This window comes from Ictalurus punctatus, chromosome 16 (genome assembly GCF_001660625.3).
Source record: "Ictalurus punctatus breed USDA103 chromosome 16, Coco_2.0, whole genome shotgun sequence".
In the NCBI taxonomy this organism is placed as follows: domain Eukaryota; kingdom Metazoa; phylum Chordata; class Actinopteri; order Siluriformes; family Ictaluridae; genus Ictalurus; species Ictalurus punctatus.
Window position 1 is genome coordinate 9,456,843 of NC_030431.2, and position 19,677 is coordinate 9,476,519.

Genomic DNA, 19,677 nt, shown 5'->3' on the forward strand with positions numbered 1-19,677 from the left:
TATACCCAGATGAGGATGGGTTCCCTTCTGAGTCGGGTTCCTCTCAAGGTTTCTTCCTCTTAAAACATCTTAGGGAGTTTTTCCTTGCCACCGTCGCCACTCAGTGGCTTGCTCAGTTGGGATAAATTCACACCTTTAATATCTATATACCATGTTGATATTTCTGTAAAGCTGCTTTGAGACAATGTCTATTGTAAAAAGCACTATACAAATAAAATTGAATTGAATTGAATATATACGTTATATATGTATATATGTGTGTGTGTATATATATATATATATATATATATATATATATACAGTGAGGGGAAAAGTATTTGATCCCCTGCTGATTTTGTACGTTCGCCCACTGACAAAGAAATGACCAGTCTATAATTTTAATGGTAGATTTATTTGAAGAGTGAGAGACAAAATAACAACAAGAAAATCCAGAAAAACGCATGTCAAAAATGTTATCAATTGATTTGCATTTTAATGAGGGAAATAAGTATTTGACCCCCTCTCAATCAGAAAGATTTCTGGCTCCCAGATGTCTTTTATACAGGTAACGAGCTGAGATTAGGAGCACACTCGTAAAGGGAATGCTCCTAATCTCAGCTTGTCCACAGAAGCAATCAATCAATCAGATTCAAACACAAACGGAATGTAAAGATCACACATTCTTGGGTTGATTTGAATAAGTTGGTGAACATTGTGGTAAACATGGTGAAACATTTTCCAGATTCCACAAATGAATGTGGTGACCATGCTTATACTTCCCATGCATATTATTTTTTGTTTAACACAAAAAATATTTGTGCTTCTCCCTTTAATTAATTGTGGATCTTGTTTTGTTCTTGAGAATCACTCGAAAAAGTTTATATTTATTTTTTATTTTAATTATGCAACAATAATACTCAGTTCTCTGAGGGGATGTCAGAAAGCAGGGTAAGGAAGCATTGAGCATCAATTGTTCCATTATCTAAATACTCAACATTATTTACTGTAACATTTCAGTAGATGCAATTTGATATAACATGTGTGTGCTAATACAATCCTAACATTGCCATTCATCATTGCTCTATGTCAATATTTCAAAATGTTACATTACAGACCAAATTTATTTAGTTTATGTAAATTGAAAGGGCTGCTTAAATAGCTTCTATGCATATTGGGAATTCCATATACATTCTGTACACTATTTTTCTGTTTCTTATGGAGATGTTTGTTTAGTTGTAAATGAGTAAAGCAATCATAAATTTGTTTTTCACAGCAGGTCACAGCAGGATGACCATGAAAACCTGAATTTTTCAGGATGACCATGAAAACCTGAATATTAGTGCATCTCTTATTTCATAGTAGTAACATTGAACTACACTTATTAATACATAAAGAATGCCAAGATAAATTTTGAAACTTAAAAAAATAAAATAAGTGAAGGGTTAGGATTTATATGGAATTATCATGGTAATCACCAGTTGAACTAATTACATTTTGTATTTGTTCCAAACAGATCTCATGATCTCAGCAGAATCAATTTTTTTTACTTCCTTCCTGTTTGAATTATTTTAAGGCATTTCTGGCATGTAAATTTGTAAAAAGTTGGATTAGATTTGTGGGCTATGGAGACATCTGTTGAGTTCTACTTCTTAAAACTAAGATCAAGATCCTACCATATTCACAGTAAGGACACAAGTATTTAGCCAATCTCTGTAAAGTACTTCGAAACAAAACAAGTAAAAAAAAAATTGTGTTATGGGTAATTAAATGCAATTAACATCATAAAGGTTATGCCTCAAGCAAGAGATCATCATGGAAGAAAATTCCAGTGTTTCGCAATAAGAATAAGTATTTGATGAGTTTAGCAATACAATTATATACAACTTACTGAATTTCTGTATTCTGTAAGCAATGTCATGTAAGTGAATTTCACCTTCACCGTAAATGTTCTTTAATTTATTAAATTCAAGGACAATCCTCAGTACTGCTAAAATATTTGGGAACAATCAATCTTATGATATTCACAGTGTTCCTTTGTAATTATATCTGTGATAAAGGTAACCTGAAGTCACAAAATGATGTCTTCTTTAATAGAGATGAGGCTTTAACAGGAATCTTTTCATCAAATGTTCTCTGTGGCTGAATCTTTATGTTTTACCAGCTGCTCCATCCGAGCTTTCTGGAATGGCATCATGCACTCTTTGAAGTCCTGAACCTGTGTCTTGCATTTCCTCCAGTCTTCATGCTCTGCCATGCACTCCTGAATTGCATAATGCAGTGCAGAACAACCTGTCCTAGAGATCAGCTGATCTACCAAATCATTTTCCTCCTCTGGTCTGCTCCGGTCATGGGGCAAGGGTGAAGAATGGGATGCCATTCTGCTTTATATCTAGGTTGGAAGAAATAAGAGAGAAATATGCTGACAAAAAGATGTCCAGAAGATTAATTTTTAAAGTGATATGGCTAGCTGTGGCAATTAAAGCATTTACGAGTTTTAGTATTTAGAATTTTTTGCAGTAATGAGCCAAATGGGTCTAGGTCCCATGTAACCCATTTAAAAGCACAATCTGCTATTTCAATCAGCTTGATAGAACATAACCTTAAGGATGTCAAATAGGTGACACACCAGGCAGTTAAAATTCTGCTATAAACACAAGCTGTATAGAGAAGAACTTATGGAACATTAAAATTCAGTCATTACGGTGGAAATGTGAAATGCAATATACATTATACTTTTCAGTAGTGACATGTGGAAAAGGTTCCACATAAATAATAATAAAACAAATTATAAAACACTCATTTACATTTTCCATTGATGTCATACCAAGAAACTTGACTGAAACTGTAGGATTTTCAACCTTGTGTTGCTGTCACAGGCAAATATGACATATTCTTTGGTGGTGAGCTTAGGTTGGTACAAATAATGTGACATGTTCATCAGCTGACTACAGCTAATGCCAGACAAAAAGGTTTAGCCAGTGTCTCAGAGTGTGACCACTACTACACCAATAGGAGTTATAAGGATATGAAAAACTCATAGCCAAAATATGGTAGTGGAAATCCCGAAACATAAATGGAAAAAGTGCTAATGGACAGAAAAAGCATCGTTGTTACCTCATCCTTATCAAACTTACTCTGAAGAATGTTTTTCTTTATGCAACTGTGTTTTCTCCACAAGTCTGGATCACACTGGATGATGTAAGCAGAACATAGTAATTTTCATTAATTGTGGATATTGGTAGAGGATCTTCACCTAAAAGGGAGAACACATTCTTAAAAAGACTTTGTCTATAACACAATCTCTTATAGAATACAGCAAAGATTTTACAGGCATCATCTCATACAGCCTGATAAGATATGAACAGAGATTATGGACAGAGTTTTTCTAATTAAAGTACACATTTTCATTGGGATGTTAAGAAACACATGCTTAAATCACTAGTCAATTTAATGTTAAATAATATCAGTACAACTCTAATATATTAATTCATTTTATACTGTTTTATTAAAGCTATATAATTCCTTCAATTCCAGTGCCTAATTAAATTATTTACTAGATTGGTTTTAGATTGTGCAATTACATTTATAACTGACATTGTACAAAATTATCCCAATAAACTCTTGTCCAAGTTCTATAACAGACAATGTGTTCTCCATGTCAGAATATATGGTGAGGATCCGCCAATAATAGACCTGCAACTAAAGACATTTGCAGCAAACAGCCAATAGTATTCAACAAAAAGCAGGTGTGCATACTTCCGGTTGAAGAGCAAGAAATTATTATTTTTTAAATTGCTGATTGTGTAAATGAGGAAATGTATTTTATAGGTTCATAATGACAAACTGACTGAAAAGTTATAACCCCAACATATTTCAATTAATATAAATGTATATTAATATAATATATATTAATATAAATTTTTTAACTAAATAATAATCAAATAAATATCAATTTGTCCCAGATGAGACCAAGCCCAGGGAAGTCGGCAGCGCTTCTGGACAGTGTTGATGTATGGTGTCACGAAATGGAGGCAGAGACGTTAGCAAGTGTAGGTAGGCAGATATAATAACAATCCATGGGGTAAGGCAAAATCCGTGGTCAATAAACAGGCGGAGGTTGGGCGATCAGGCAAACAGACAAAACTAGGCAAGGCAGAGAATTGAGGTCAAGAACGATAACAATGGTCAAAAGTCACTTTGGCAAAACACGAGAATAAGGCTTGGATAACGGCAGAGAACAAGTCAGCTGAACGTTTACTTCACAAAGTCTGAGTGTTCACAAAGTCCTTAATATAGTGCGTATGTGCTGTGTGTGAGATTGGGTGCAGGTGTGTTTAGTTAGTACTCCGGTGAAGGCAAGCGTGTGTGTTTGTGGGAAGTGTAGTCCTCAGCGGCCATGTTTGTAGTTAGTGGTGCCTCCTGGGAAATGGAGTTGCTGGTTTGCTGTGATATGACATATGGCTTCTGCTTTGCATAGTAAAGCCTTAACTTGCATTTGTGGGTGCAATGGCGAATGGTGTTGTTTAACAAAGTTTTACTAAAGTATTCCTGAGCCCATGTCAGGATATCCATTACAGACTCAAGACAGTTTTTAAAACAGTGACGTCTGAGGGATTGGTGATCATGTGCATTCAGAAATGGTTTTCGTCTTTGCCCTATACGCACCGTTAACCGATAACGCACCGATAATGCACGTCTGTAATTTGACCGAATTCCTTGAATCTTTTAATTATATTGTGCACTGTAGAAGGTGAATTCCCAAAATCCTACTCATTTGTCTTTGGGGATAACTTTGTTATCAAAGTCTTGGATTATTCGCTGACATCTATTGGCAGATTGGTGGGCCTCGGCCCATCCTTGCTCTTGAAGGACTAGGCCTTTTTTGGAGGCTCCTTATATACTATGATTAGATGATTGCCTCACCTGTTCCACATCACCTTCTTATTTCCACTTGTCACATAGCTATTATACCTAAATTGCCCCAGTCCCGACTTTTTTGGAACATGTTGCAAGCATCAATTCCTAAATAAACGTTTACCTTCAAAATCTATGCAGTTGATTAAGTAAAACCTCAAATACCTTGTGTTTATATGTTTTTTGCAAAGTACATTAAAAAAAATCACTCCTCTTTTTTTTATTGGCATTTTCCATACTGTCATGTAACATGCAACAAAAACTCCCATTCACGGAATGCTCAGAGCCTGGCTCTGAATATTCAAGATGTCAAACTCCAACTATCAAAACTCACACACACACACACGTGTGCACATGGCCTAAACACCCTCTTCTCTCCCTCTTACTCAGTCAATGTACCTGTAACAGAGACTCTCACTTCATCTCTCTCTCTCTATCTATCTCTCTCTCTCTATCTAATGAACTCTCTGATCAAATCTATCTATCCAATCAACTATCCATCTATCTATCTAATCAAGTATCTATCTAGCTATCTATCTAATCACCTCTATATATCTATCTACCCATCCAACTTTATCTAATCTTTATCTATCTAATCAACTCTATCTATCTGACTATCTATCTGTCTGTCCATCCAGCTTCATCTATCTAACTATTCAATCAATCAATCAATCTATCCATTCATCCATCTTTATCTAACCATTCAATCAATCTATCTATCTAACCATTCAATCTATCTATTTAATCAACTCTACCTACCTATCTATTTATCTATCTATTCAACTCTAGCTAATCAACTATCTATTTATCTAACCATTCAATCTATCTAATCAACTCCATCTATCTATCTATCTATCTATCTATCTATCTATCTATCTATCTATCTATCCATCCAACTTTATCTATCTAACCATTCAATCCATCTATCTAATCAACTCTACCTACCTACCTATCTAATCAACTATCTATCTATCTAATCAACTCTAGCTAATTACCCAGCTACCTACCTACCCATTTATCTATCTAAGCATTCAATCTATCTATGTAATCAACTCGATCTATCCATCTATCTATCTATCTATTCTACTCTATCTATCTATCTATCTATCTATCTATCTATCTATCTATCTATCTATCTATCCAATCAACTCCAGCTATCTATCGATCTAATCCACTCTATCTATATAATCCACTGTCTATCTATCTATCTATCCATCCATCTAATCAACTCTAGCTAATCACCTATCCATCTATCTATCTAATCCACACTACCTGTCTATCTAACCATTCCATCTATCTATAGTGAGGGAAAAAAGTATTTGATCCCCTGCTGATTTTGTACATTTGCCCACTGACAAAGAAATGATCATTCTATAATTTTAATGATAGTTTTATTTGAACAGTGAGAGACAGAATAACAACAAAAAAAAATCCAGAAAAACGCATGTCAAAAAGGTTATAAATTGATTTGCATTTTAATGAGGGAAATATGTATTTGACCCCTCCGCAAAACATGACTTAATACTTGGTGGCAAAACCCTTGTTGGCAATCACAGAGGTCAGGCATTTCTTGTAGTTGGCCACCAGGTTTGCACACATCTCAGGAGGGATTTTGTCCCACTCCTCTTGGCAGATCTTCTCAAGTCATTAAGGTTTCGAGGCTGACGTTTGGCAACTCGAACCTTCAGCTCCCTCCACAGATTTTCTATGGGATTAAGGTCTGGAGAATGGCTAGGCCACTCCAGGACCTTAATGTGCTTCTTCTTGAGCCACTCCTTTGTTGCCTTGGCTGTGTGTTTTGGGTCATTGTCATGCTGGAATACCCATCCACGACCCATTTTCAATGCCCTGGCTGAGGGAAGGAGGTTCTCACCCAAGATTTGACGGTATATGGCCCCGTCCATCGTCCCTTTGATGCGGTGAGGTTATCCTGTCCCCTTAGCAGAAAGACACCCCCAAAGCATAATGTTTCCACCTCCATGTTTGACATTCCTCCTCCTCCTCCAAACACGGCGAGTTGAGTTGAGACCAAAATGGAGCTCTTTGGCATCATCTGACCACAATACTTTCACCCAGTTGTCCTCTGAATCATTCAGATGTTCATTGGCAAGCTTCAGAGGGGCATGTATATGTGCTTTCTTGAGCAGGGTGACCTTGCGGGCGCTGCAGGATTTCAGTCCTTCACGGCGTTTCACCAATTGTTTTCTTGGTGACTATGGTCCCAGCTTCCTTGAGCTCATTGACAAGATCCTCCCGTGTAGTTCTGGGCTGATTCCTCACTGTTCTCATGATCATTGCAACTCCACGAGGTGAGATCTTGCATGGAGCCCCAGGCCGAGGGAGATTGACAGTTATTTTGTGTTTCTTCCATTTGCGAATAATCGCACCAATTGTTGTCACCTTCTCACCAAGCTGCTTGGCAATGGTCTTGTAGCCCATTCCAGACTTGTGTAGGTCTACAATCTTGTCCCTGACATCCTTGGAGAGCTCTTTGGTCTTGGCCATTGTGGAGAGTTTGGAATCTGATTGATTGATTGCTTCTGTGGACAGGTGTCTTTTATACAGGTAACAAGCTGAGATTAGGAGCACTCCCTTTAAGAGTGTGCTCCTAATCTCAGCTCGTTACCTGTATAAAAGACACCTGGGAGCCAGAAATCTTTCTGATTGAGACGGGGTCAAATACTTATTTCCCTCATTAAAATGCAAATCAATTTATAACATTTTTGACATGCGTTTTTCTGGATTTCCTTGTTGTTATTCTGTCTCTCACTGTTCAAATAAATCTACCATTAAAATTATAGACTGATCATTTCTTTGTCAGTGGGCAAATGTACAAAATCAGCAGGGGATCAAATACTTTTTTCCCTCACTGTATGTAATCAACTCTACCTATCTATCCATCTAATCAACTCTAGCTAATCACCTATCTATCCATCCATCCATCTATCTATCTATCTAATCAACTATCTATCTAACCATTCAATCTATCTATCTATCTATCTATCTATCTAATCCACTCTACCTATCTATCTAATCCACTCTACCTATCTAACCATTCAATCTATCTATGTAATCAACTCTACCTATCTAGCCATCTATCTATCCATCTAATCAACTCTAGTGAATCACTTATCTATCTATCTATCTGTCTGTCTATCTCTCTACCTAATCATCTAATCAACTCTAGCTAATCACCTATCTATCTATCAAATTTCAACTGTCAAAACTGACAGACACCTGTGTGCACACGGCCTGATGCCCCTCGTCTCTCCCTCTCACTTGGTCAATATACCTGTAACAAAGATTCTCCATCTCTCTCACTCTCTCTAATGCTACAAGCATTGGCACCCTATCTCTCCAATTCTTTCCAACAAGATTTCAAGCTATTTCCACCAAACTCAGCATAGTCCTTCAGGCTGTTCAGACAGGTCATGCTCTATTTTTCCTAACTGATCAGACACAGTTTTCCCATCATAGATAATGAAAAATCCCAACAACTCCCATTCACTTACAATGATGGAATGTTCAGAGACTAGCTCGGATTGTTCAAGATTTCAACATGGGAAGCCAAACAACTCAAAAGATGGTCCAAACTAAGAAACTGATAAGAACAGCATGGACCAAACATCTGCATGACCCACTGGGTAACGCAGAGTGAACCATTCAACAGTGCAGCATGGACCAATTGATATTACTCACATATAGATAAAATATAAGATCGGATGATTAAGAAACAAGTTATATTCAAAGAAACTAACTAATCCAACAGATCCTGTGCTTCACTTTGTTTCAGAGTGTAACCAAAGTTACAGTAAACTATAAACCAGTAAGTTAATCAGACTATCAGTTAAACTGCTACCAGTCTGTGTTGGGCATTCATGCAAGCTCTTTTGCGGTACCACGCCACCATTGTTTAAGAGTCAGACTGTACCTAGGATTTTGGAAATAATGGTGGCATGGGGCCAAGGTGTGTCAAAATTTTTAAAAAGGGGGGGAAATGCTCTGCTATATGAGATCAGTGTTCCAGAATGGTATAAAAACCTGTATCAAAATCTCCTATGTCATTTGATCTGCAGATCAGCTCATGACTTTGTTTCTTTTATAAAAGTCCATTTTTGGTATCAAGACCCCAAGACTCAGAGTGTTTTTCGAAGAAGATTCTACCACATAAAATTGGTGACCCCGATATGATTGGGAAAGAGCCAGGAGAGCCATGGTGGACTGGCCCAAGCGATCTGCATGGACAGGTGGCCACCTGATTAGATAAGCAGCTTTGCTTATAATTACTAGTTTGTGTCGTTCGCTGAAGGCCTGCCTGTGGCGTTAAGAACACTCTTAAAGGCTTTTCCAAATTGAATTAATCAGATTGAGAGAAAGGGGTTTTGATCTAAAAAAAAATAATAACTGCATGCAAAGTATCTGTGTTTAGTGCAAGTATGAAGCGACTAAGGGTGTTCTCACACCTAGTTCGTTTGAGCCCTCCAAACACTCTCGGAGAGGTTCACATATACACGCTGAACCGTTCCGAGAGTGTTTGGAACCTGTAACGGTGAACCGCTCCGAGATCCGGGTCTGAGATCACTTGGTACGGTTTGTTTGTGGGTCCATTTTTGGTTTGATTACTTCATGATATGTGAAAGCAATGAGGTCCCGGTCCACTTTGCGTTTCATTTCGACATGTGTATCTGGAGGCTTGCCATACCTGCAGCCATGTTCCGTCACTGCTGAAAACAACACAAAACTTTTCAGAATGTCAGGTCGCAGGGTTGTGTGGTCTCAGGAGGAGAGCTGAGCACTTGCATTAAATGACAACTATCCTCACCAACTATGAACATAAAAGTGTTTCTTTTGTTTTCTCAAAAAATTAAGGAAAGAGACTATAACAGAACAGGACTACAATGCCAGTTAAAAGTAAAATAAACTACAATAGAAGTACATGAGCACCCGTGACAAAATGTGTTGAAGTGGTGAGTCCACTGAAATGATTCCTGTCCCTTCTATGGTGACTTGGATGAAATTTTGGGTGCAACTGGGGTCTGAGTTCTTATGAAGTCGTGGTGTGAACAAGAAAGGGTTAGGCTTAATCCAAAATTTTTAACCCAAAATTTAATCCAAGTCAACATAGAAGGGACAGGAATCCTGTCTAGAAACTACTCAGACCAGAAGAACTGACTCTGTTACCTGCTTGGACACGGGGACAGGGGGAGAGGCAACTTAGACCAAGAAAAAGCTTCATAGAACCAGCTAAAATGGCAAAAGTATTCCCTATTTTAATTAAGGGTGTACAGGCCCAGTATGTGCCTTGGGACATGGAATCATGATGGTCTGATCGCTCGCATTCCTGACATCCACGAGGTGGCTGGTAAGTGGATCAAGGTATTTAAAGAAGAAACACTGGGCAAACTGCTTGCAATAGGAGACGTGGAAGCATTCCTGGCCAAGATTCTGGGAGGAGGTAAAATGGTAAAGATCCTCACAGCAGCCTACATGAGAGGGGCTGTGGGCAGTCCACAAATCAACAGAGCTACTTTTGATCAGTACCGCCCAAACTTATGGCAAACATTAAGAAATGAATATCCGTCAGAGTGGATAGGATCTGGAGAAATCATTATACTGGAGAAATCATTATAAACTGGATTATAAGTTGCATTTTTAGTTGAATTTGGGGAAACCACTTGAAACATTCATCATGTGGTATTATTTCAAATGATTTCATTTGATTTGTTCATTGAGTAATTTTGAGTGCAACTGTAAGCAACTCACATACAGCTAAAATATAAGATTTGATGATTAAGAAACAAGTTATATTCAAAGAAATCAACTAATCGAACATATCCTATGTTTCAGAGTGTAACCAAAGTTAACCAGTAAAGTGGTACCCGTCTGTGCTGGGAATGCATGCAAGCACTTTGGAATGCAGTTGTTTTTTTTTTTCTTTAAATAAAGGTAGTGGTACCACGCCACCGTCATTTAAGAGTCAGACCATACCTTGGATTTTGGAAATAATGGTGGCATGGGGCCAAGGGGTATCCAGATAAAATTTTTAAAAAAGGGAAAAAAGCTCTGCTGTATAAGATCAGTGTTTCAGAATTGTATAAAAACCTGTATCAAAAGCTCCTATGTCAGCTGATCTGCAGACCAGCTAATGACTTTTTTGCTTTTATAATAAAGTCTATTTTTGGCATCAAGACCCCAAGACTCAGAGTGTTTTGTGAAGAAGATTCTTCCACAATATGCACAATCCACTGGACAGCGTGGTGCAAAATAAACTGCGAGACTAAATAGATAATCATTTAATTACATACAGCCATGCAAATAGGCTTACAGTTATGTGTTCCTGCTCTTTAAAGATAAACAATCTGAATATGAATACACTTCAGTGAGACCTCTGAAATCTGCAGAGTTTTCTTCTGTTCGTAAACCGTTTTCTGCTGTGTGTCTATTATTGTTTCGTTCAAGGCCTCCGTCAAATTTGTTAAAAATTTTAGTACTATTTAAAATAGTTTCAAATATTCTCCTAGCCCTGTTTGCCATCTGTTATAGGAACGGTTGACAGCAGTAGCCTAAGAGTAGAATTTTGGGTAAAATTAAAATGAATTTGCGCTGCGCTGCGCAGTGGGTCAAGCAGGTCTCGTGGCTGGGAGAACCAAACTGGTCCACGCAGCATTAACCAGTGGATTGCACAAGTATTTGGTCCGCACTGCATGGTTCTTCTGAGTAGCTCAATTTGGACCAGCTTTTGAATTGTTTGACTTCTCATATTTCAAATGCTAACTGTCAAAACTCACATACACCTGTGTGCACACGGCCTGAAGCCCCTCTTCTCTCCCTCTCACGCTGTCAATGTACAGTGCTTTTGAAAAAGTATTTACCTTCTGATTTCTTACGTTTTTGTGTATCTCATACTAAATTGTTTCAGAAATTAAAACAAAATCTAAGATAAAACAAAGGCAATCTGAGTAAACAGAAAATAATTTTTTTAAATAATAATGATATTTACTGAAGCAAAAAATTATCCAATAACAACTGGGCGTGTGTGAAAATGTATTTGCCCTAGGGCTGCAACTAACGATTATTTTCCTAATCGATTAGTTGACTGATTATTTATTTATTAATTCATTCATTTATTCAATTAATCGGATTGGGGGTCAAACTTTCAGTACCATTTTTTCCTTTATTTAAAATAACATCCACAAACTGAGTGTTACGAATTAAACTTACGACTAACACTTTACACAACTGTTTGTACAATTATATAAGACTGAAACGAACATGATATTTGTGAATGCACGTGAATAACCAAATCGATTAATTTTACAACCTCACATTTGAATATATTTTGATACATTTAACAAAATAATATAATATTATTTAAACATTTTTAAAACTTTCCCAAGGACCCCCTGCAATTACACCACTGACCACTAGGGGTCCGCGGAAACACTGAACTAGACGGTAGCGTAAGTGTAGTGCACTGTGCAGTGCATAGTGTAAGAGTATAGTATGTCATTTGGGACACAACTTTAGTATTTACTCTCCGAAGCGTGTTTTCGGAATGGAAGTAACGTAGTAATCTCCCCGTGAATATTTTGAGGTATTGAAGAAAGCAAGGTTAACTTACTGTCACATAAACCTTGAACTTTAGGCTGATTAACCCAAACATTGCTTACTCTGGGTTTTCCGGTTCCAGAAAAATTATGAGGAGTAAGTTCAATCAACCCTCTATTGGTAACTCAGAGTTAACGCAGGTGCATGCTGAGTATATAAAGATATTGTCAATGGCTCACCGATTTCAGGTGTCACCATGGAAAGCCAGGGTGAGAAAAAGTGAGCCACATACTTTAGCACAGCAGAATTAGAGGTTTTAAAGCATGCTTATGAGGATTATAAGACAATTACAAAAAAAAATAATTAACACTGCTGCATCAGCAGAGGACAAGAGTTGACTTGACAAAAATAAAGGATCGAGTAAATGTGTAAATTTATAAGTTCATAAATATATGAAAGGCTTTCATTCATTATGATGCAAAAATGAACCTTGATCCTATTACACCCATGCAGAAACATTTAATAAATAACAGATTTACTTTTTGCCCTCAATCAATTTCTTAACATAGTACATAGTACAATGTCTAATAATAAACTCAGCAAATAAAAGAAACGTCCCTTTTTCAGGAGACTGTATTTAAAGATTTAAAGTTTTGTAAAATCCAAATAAGGTTTACAGACCTTTATGGGAAAGGGTTTAAAAAATGTTTTTCATGCTTGTTCAATGAACCATAAACAATTATTGCACATGCACCTGTGGAATCATTCTTAAGACACTAACAGTTTACAGGAGGTAGGCAATTAAGGTCACAGTTACAATAAATTAGGACACTAAAGAGACCTTTCTACTGACTCTGAAAAACACCAGAGGAAAGATGCCTGCTAGGGTGCCTGCTCAACTGCGTGAACATGCAATAAGCCTTCTGCTGGGAGGCATGAGGACTGCAGATGGGTCCAGAGCAATAAACTGCAATGTAAATAGTGTAAGACACCTAAGACAGTGCTACAGGGAGACAGGAAGGACATCGTCCTTGCCCCAGACGTGATGATAAACTTGCAAATGCCTTGGTGAAAGAGTGGGGTAACATCTCACAGCAAGAACTGACAAATCTGGTGCAGTCAATGAGGATGAGATGCACTGAAGTACTTAAAAGTACTTAACTTTTGATATTGACACACATGTTAAAAAATTTGCTGGAAATAAAGTCAGTTGAATGTGAAAGGGCATTTCTTTTTTTGCTGAGTTTATATAGGCTTCATATTTTATCAGGTGTAGTCCTTCTAGTCCCAGAAGTACTTCGAGCCAAGTCAAAATGAAACACAAAAACATTCTCCAAAACGATTCCATTATTGCATACATTTTTATTTTAAATTTTTACGAACGCTTCATGTACGGTTAATTACATGTCATGCTATACATGCAGACGACTGCTTGAAGCCATGGGCTGTGTCCCAAACCGTGTACTTACCTACTATATAGTAGCTGAGATACATGTATTTCGCCTACTATATAGTAGGTAAGTACGAGGTTTCGGACGCAGCCGTGCTCTCGTTTACAGTAAAACGGTTGAGTACTGCTGTGTGATCGTGTCCTGCTGCTAAATGCGGTGAAAACTCCCACATGATATTAATAATGTGATTAAGGTGTTTACATGTCTGTAATACACGTCGATAATGCAACTAAAACAGGAATACTCCACGTCTTAATTCGATTTGTGTTTACTTCGAGTATGATTTTAATCAGATTAAGGTAATCAAAAATGGTTGTTTACATGGTAGTTTATTAATCTGAGTATTGTCTTAATCGGGTTAATATTGGATTATTGCTGTCCATGTAATCATACTGAAGGTTTGTTAAATAAATTAACAATTCGCTTGAAAAATGTAACGCTCCCGCAAATATTCATGCGGATATGAAAACACATCTATACGTGGTCTTATAACCCTCTCAGGCCGAAAAAGACTTTGTATAATCCGTGCTTCCTCGTCCATGGAACATTCTTCAAAATGGCACGCTACGCTCCGTTAGCTCTCTGAAACAAATTAAATCTGCAACATAACCAGCTCCGGATTAGGTTATGTTCAGTGAGTAAGTTGCTATGGCTACTTAGATACCCCGAAAGTTACCTCCGTTTCTGGAACCGAAAGTTGAGTTTGTCCGTTAACTCTTGAGTAAATCACATAACCTGCTTTCTGGAACACCACCAGGCGACCCTGTAAGCGGTACAGGAAATGGATGGATAGTTCATCGAGACGTTCATTCTTTTGCCACGTGGCCGCTACCCGGCTCAGGATCTTACGATCAATAATACTAAGGTAATGTATCTATTTAGGTGAACTAATCATTTGTGTTTCGTGTACACAGCGTATGCGGCTGTCACGTGACAAAAGAATGAGCGTCTTGGACCAGAAGACCCAGCGGAGTGGTGAATTAATCATTGCTGTTTTTGTATAATTTGTCCTTGGCTGCATTATAATTTTTGTCCTTATTCGGAATATGATCAAAGTTTGCGGAAGTAGACGTATTGGGGGGACTTGGCTATTGACAATATAACGTTTACATTTAATTCTGCTCAAATGAACGAAATTACTTTAATCAAATTAGCTCATTTTGCTGAATGAGATTCAAAGATCCATGTCAGTAAACCAATTCGATCTTCCGGACATGTAAAACTTCGAACAGACTAGGAAATACCTTGTTCTACTTGCGCATAAAGTTAGCAGACGCAATTTATTTCTGTAACCTTAACGAAACTTCGAGCACTTTTTTCGCGCTTAATGTTTTTTTTCATATAACACTACATGAAATATAAAATTATACATTCTGGGAATAAAACTTAAATTAACATAAATATGAATTTACCTCTGGTTCCAGTTTTATCATAATACTAGCATCTGCTGAGGGGAAGAATTTCGAGGTTGCACAGGAACCTCGTACAGTGCCTGTGGCGATCCATTCTTGCGCATGCGCATATGTAGTTTTGTTTTATGACCCTGCTTGCGGATATTCCAGAAACTTTCGGTTCCAAAAACGGAGGTAACTTTCATGGTATGTAAACTGCCATAGCAACTTACTCTCTGAACATGACCTGGTTCGGAGCAGGTTATTTTCCAGGGTTAGCTTGTTTCAGTAGCGGGACCTTTTGTAGAGGATCCAATGGACGAGGAATCACTGATTATACAAAATCGTTTTCACAACCAGATTAATATTTGGTGTGTTACCGTTTTTCGCAAGAATCGTAAATGTAACATTTTGAAACCTTACATGACACCTCATGGATCAGCGCTTAACACCGAGCATATTTTATGCAATTTATTTTTTTGCCACAGGGAGTATACAATGTGAGTGATGCACAGCGTGTGGAAAAGGCAACGGTGTGCAGTTCCCTGGCCATAAACCATGATGAACCATTGATGAACCATTGATGAAAATGGCAAGAGGATCCCCAGTGAACCAAAGAGATTGCAGGGTGTTACAAGATGTGATCTACCCACATAATTTCTAATTAAATGACTAATGCACAAACCGAACAGTTGAGGTTCATTGTTGCTTTATTTTCTGTAACTGAAAAAGACATTTTAATTAATTGCTCCACCATTCAACAGTAATTGACTGAATAATAATAATCAGTAGGCAAATACTTTGTCCACCTTTAACCAGTGCTTCAGCAATTCAATATCAAACCTGGCCTTTTTTATGTTCACCTTTTTTCCTACATTTGAAGTTGTAGAAGGTGCATCTCCATGTCACGTTTTCTAATCTGCCTTTGAAGATGGACCTTATTCAGCTCTTTTGCAGGAAGACAATAATAATAATTCAATATAATTGATATTATAAATGTCTGTAATACATACACAGACCAAATATTTTCAGTCAGGACAACTGCAAACTATTTTTTACACTGCCAAGATTCTGTGTGGAGGTAGATTGACCTGCCTCTGTACAGCAATTGCCATAATCTTTAAGGGGACAATGACAAAGTTTTAATAATCACGAAAAAAGGAATGCATTATACTGGCATAAGGTTGGCTTGACATTACATGTTTGATATTCGCAGATATTTGCAAATTATGGGACCGTCTCTAAAGTTACATACGACATTGCTATACACGTTTCTAACCTCAATAGCATCTGAAGCGAGTGACCTACAGCCACAAAACCCAACTGTGTAGTATTCATGAAGGTGTCAGCTATAACGCACCATTTTTAGATTTTTGATATTTATTCAAATAAACTGTGAAATCATATGTAAAATTTGCCAGGTATTTCCCTACCAAATGGGCTCATACACAAAATATATCATAATTTAAAGCTCAATAGCATTTGAAGGGAATGACTTACAGTCACAAAACCAAGTCTTCATGTAGGTGTCATCTATGATGCACACCTTTTAGATTTATGATATTTAATAAGGTTAACTATCAAATCATGTGTAAAATTTATGATGTACAAACCCAATTCCCAAAAAGTTGGGACATGGTGTAAAATGTAAATAAAAATAGAATGCAATGATTTGCAAATCTCAAACCCATATGTTATTCACAATAGAACATGAGGAAATGTACCATTTTCAGAAAATATTTTTGTAATTTTGAATTTGATGGCCACAACACTTCTCAAAAAAGTAAAAAAAAAAAATAAATAAATAAAAAAATAAATAAATAAAAGGCTGGAAAAGTAAGTTGCTAAAAAGAAACAGCTGGAGGAACATTTTGCAACTAGTTAGGTTAATTGACAACAGGTCAGTAACATGATTGGGTATAAAAAGAGTATCTTAGAGAAGCAGAAGTCTCAGAATTAAAGATGGGCAGAGGCTCACCAGTCTGCGAAAAACTGCATCTACAAATTGTGGAGCAATTTCAGAGTAATGTGAATGTTAGGTGTACCTTATAGCTGACACTTAAATGAACACTTTACAGTTGGTTTTGTGACTGTAACTCATTCCCTTCGAATGCTATTGAGCCTTAAATTATGGTATATTTTGTGTAAGAGTCCATACATTATAAAAACATCACAATGTTTAGATATGATTTGACAGTTTATTTGAATAAATATCAAACATCTAAAAGGTGTGCATTGTAGCTGACACCTAGATGAACACTTTATAGTTGGTTTTATGACTGTAACTCATTTCTTTCAAATGCTATTGAGATTAGAATCATGTATAGCAATGTCGTATGTAATTTTAGAGACGGTCCCTTAATTTGCGAACATTGAACATCCAACTTCAAGCCAACTTTATGCCAGTTCAAAGTTACAGTTTTTAATTCTAAACGAAACTGTATGCAATCAGGATAGTAAAAAGAATAACATGTAAAGACTATAGTAACATTTTGAGTGTTGTGAAATGATCATTCATTATTAAATAATCTGATTTTATATATTGATGTTCGTTAGGTTAGTGTGAACTTGCTTTTACAGTAGTAAATACATTTCAAAACGTATTTACTGACAACCACTATGTTGAAACAATGTGGTTTGAACAAGATATACAACATCAGTTATTTAGAGACCTTTTTGTTTAAAGCGGAAAAATATTATTTGTACATTGAAATACTTACACTATGCACTATTCTTCCCTACAGCTTATTTGCAAACAGGAACTAGTATTTATTAGTGCCCAGGCTGAAATAATACATATGTCAGAGGATCTCATGCTAGCCCTTACAAATCTAAGCAACCTCATACAGCATCTGAGGGATATGGAGGTATGTTTAACAATGAAGCTGGAACCAGGACATGGACATAGACATGGATGTCCACGAATTTAAATTTCAACAACCAATCTTACCCATCTAATAGAACTTGGGCTGCCAGTCAAGTTTGTTTCAAATTTACTTGGTGTATCTCGTGCAGCGCAGTTCAGGAGGATGACTGAAAACAAGTTATCTGTGAGAGCTTTGTACAGCACATGTACAGATGAAGAACTTGATGCCCTTGTCATGGAGTTTAAGAACTCCATGCCAGATGCAGGATATCGTATGGTTTGATGGGCTCTACTGGCACAGGGGCAACGCGTACAGTGGGATAACGTGTGTGCATCCATGCATCATGTGGCCAGTGTCGGTGTTCTCTCCAGGATGACCACCCTGAGATGTATTGCTTGGAGAAAATATAGTGTTCCTTTACATGGTGCACATAGACACCAACTGTAAACTCATCAGGTATGTCTGCAAACCATCCCTAACAACTCAAAACTTAGTATTAATTAACAGTGCTAAAATAACACAACTATAAATAGTCATTATTAATGTTCTGATTTTTCATTTTCTGGTTCTCAGCCATCTATTTTGTTTGCCATCTGACTTGGCCTCTATGACGTTATAGTGAAATCTTGACACGTCTAAAATAGCCACATGCTGTATCCATGTACCATGTGTACCATGCACCAAAGGTGTGAAGTCTGTATGTTTTTATTTCTTGATCCTATGGCAGTCCATAGAACCGTATTGTAAAAAGTTGTGAAATTTGGCACACCGATAGACTATGGAAAATTACCATTAAAACCAGTAGATGGCAGCAGAGGACCACTCATTGGCTGACTCACTAATATAGTTCTTTTCACAGGTTTTGTTTTTAGATTCATATTTAGACATTATAAAATTACTGTTATAACATTCAAAATGAAATTTTGCCAGCGTTTACCACTCCATTTGTACTGAAGTATCAGTTTTTACAATTATTCCATGTTATAAATAATGAGAAAACTGAAAATGGTATCATAAAGACACTTCAGGTAAGCATTTTGCTGTCTATCATTGCCTTCTTTTTCAATTACTCTGTTTACAATTATAATCTGAAAGGAGTTATGGCTTCTGAAAGACTACAGAAACCTAAATCTTCACAGAGCATGACAGTGAGTCATGGCGACAAGCTACTGTTTGACCTAGAAAACCTCTGCACCACTTTGATCGCAGAGCTAACATCTACCATCGCAGTACAGGTGAAAGCAGCTATTAACTCATCTCTGACCCCAGTCGTTGCGTCTTTTGAGAGTTGTAAATCGGGTATTTAATCACAAGGGCAACGTATTGATGAGCTTGACCAGCACCTGAACGATTACAGTGATCGAATTGTAACACTGGAACAGACGGTGCTAAAGCTAAATTCGGCTAACAAACAACTCACCAATAAAGCGGAGGACCTGGAGTCCCGTTCACTGCGCTGTAATCTCTGGGTCATCGGTATTCCGGAACGAGAAGAAGGGAGCGATCCGGTAACGTTTATGTCAAAAT

At 37.2% G+C, this 19,677-nt stretch overlaps 1 protein-coding gene and 1 long non-coding RNA gene across 7 annotated transcripts; one reads left to right on the forward strand and one right to left on the reverse strand.

Annotated features, from left to right (window-relative positions):
* Window positions 1-372: 372 nt before the first annotated feature.
* On the reverse strand, window positions 373-15,403 carry LOC108276751 (cytochrome c oxidase assembly factor 4 homolog, mitochondrial). 5 transcript variants are annotated; one of them, XM_053686832.1, is made up of 4 exons: window positions 15,305-15,390; window positions 14,569-14,655; window positions 3,114-3,168; window positions 373-2,368 (listed from the first exon to the last, which is right to left on the reverse strand). In XM_053686832.1, the coding sequence occupies exon 4, from the start codon at window positions 2,354-2,356 to the stop codon at window positions 2,102-2,104; it is 255 nt and encodes an 84-aa protein (XP_053542807.1). In that variant the 5' UTR covers window positions 2,357-2,368; window positions 3,114-3,168; window positions 14,569-14,655; window positions 15,305-15,390; the 3' UTR covers window positions 373-2,101. The 5 variants fall into 5 exon arrangements, with proteins under 5 accessions (XP_053542807.1, XP_053542805.1, XP_017344147.1 ...); XM_053686830.1 differs by having other exon boundaries at window positions 3,114-3,232; window positions 15,305-15,383; XM_017488658.3 differs by lacking the exon at window positions 14,569-14,655 and having other exon boundaries at window positions 15,305-15,403.
* LOC108276752 (uncharacterized) lies at window positions 15,351-15,972 on the forward strand. Of its 2 annotated transcripts, none has more exons than XR_001814972.3 (2): window positions 15,351-15,490; window positions 15,772-15,972. It is a non-coding gene; the product is annotated as an uncharacterized LOC108276752 (long non-coding RNA). The 2 variants fall into 2 exon arrangements; XR_006983845.2 differs by having other exon boundaries at window positions 15,387-15,654.
* The last annotated feature ends 3,705 nt before the right edge of the window (window positions 15,973-19,677 follow it).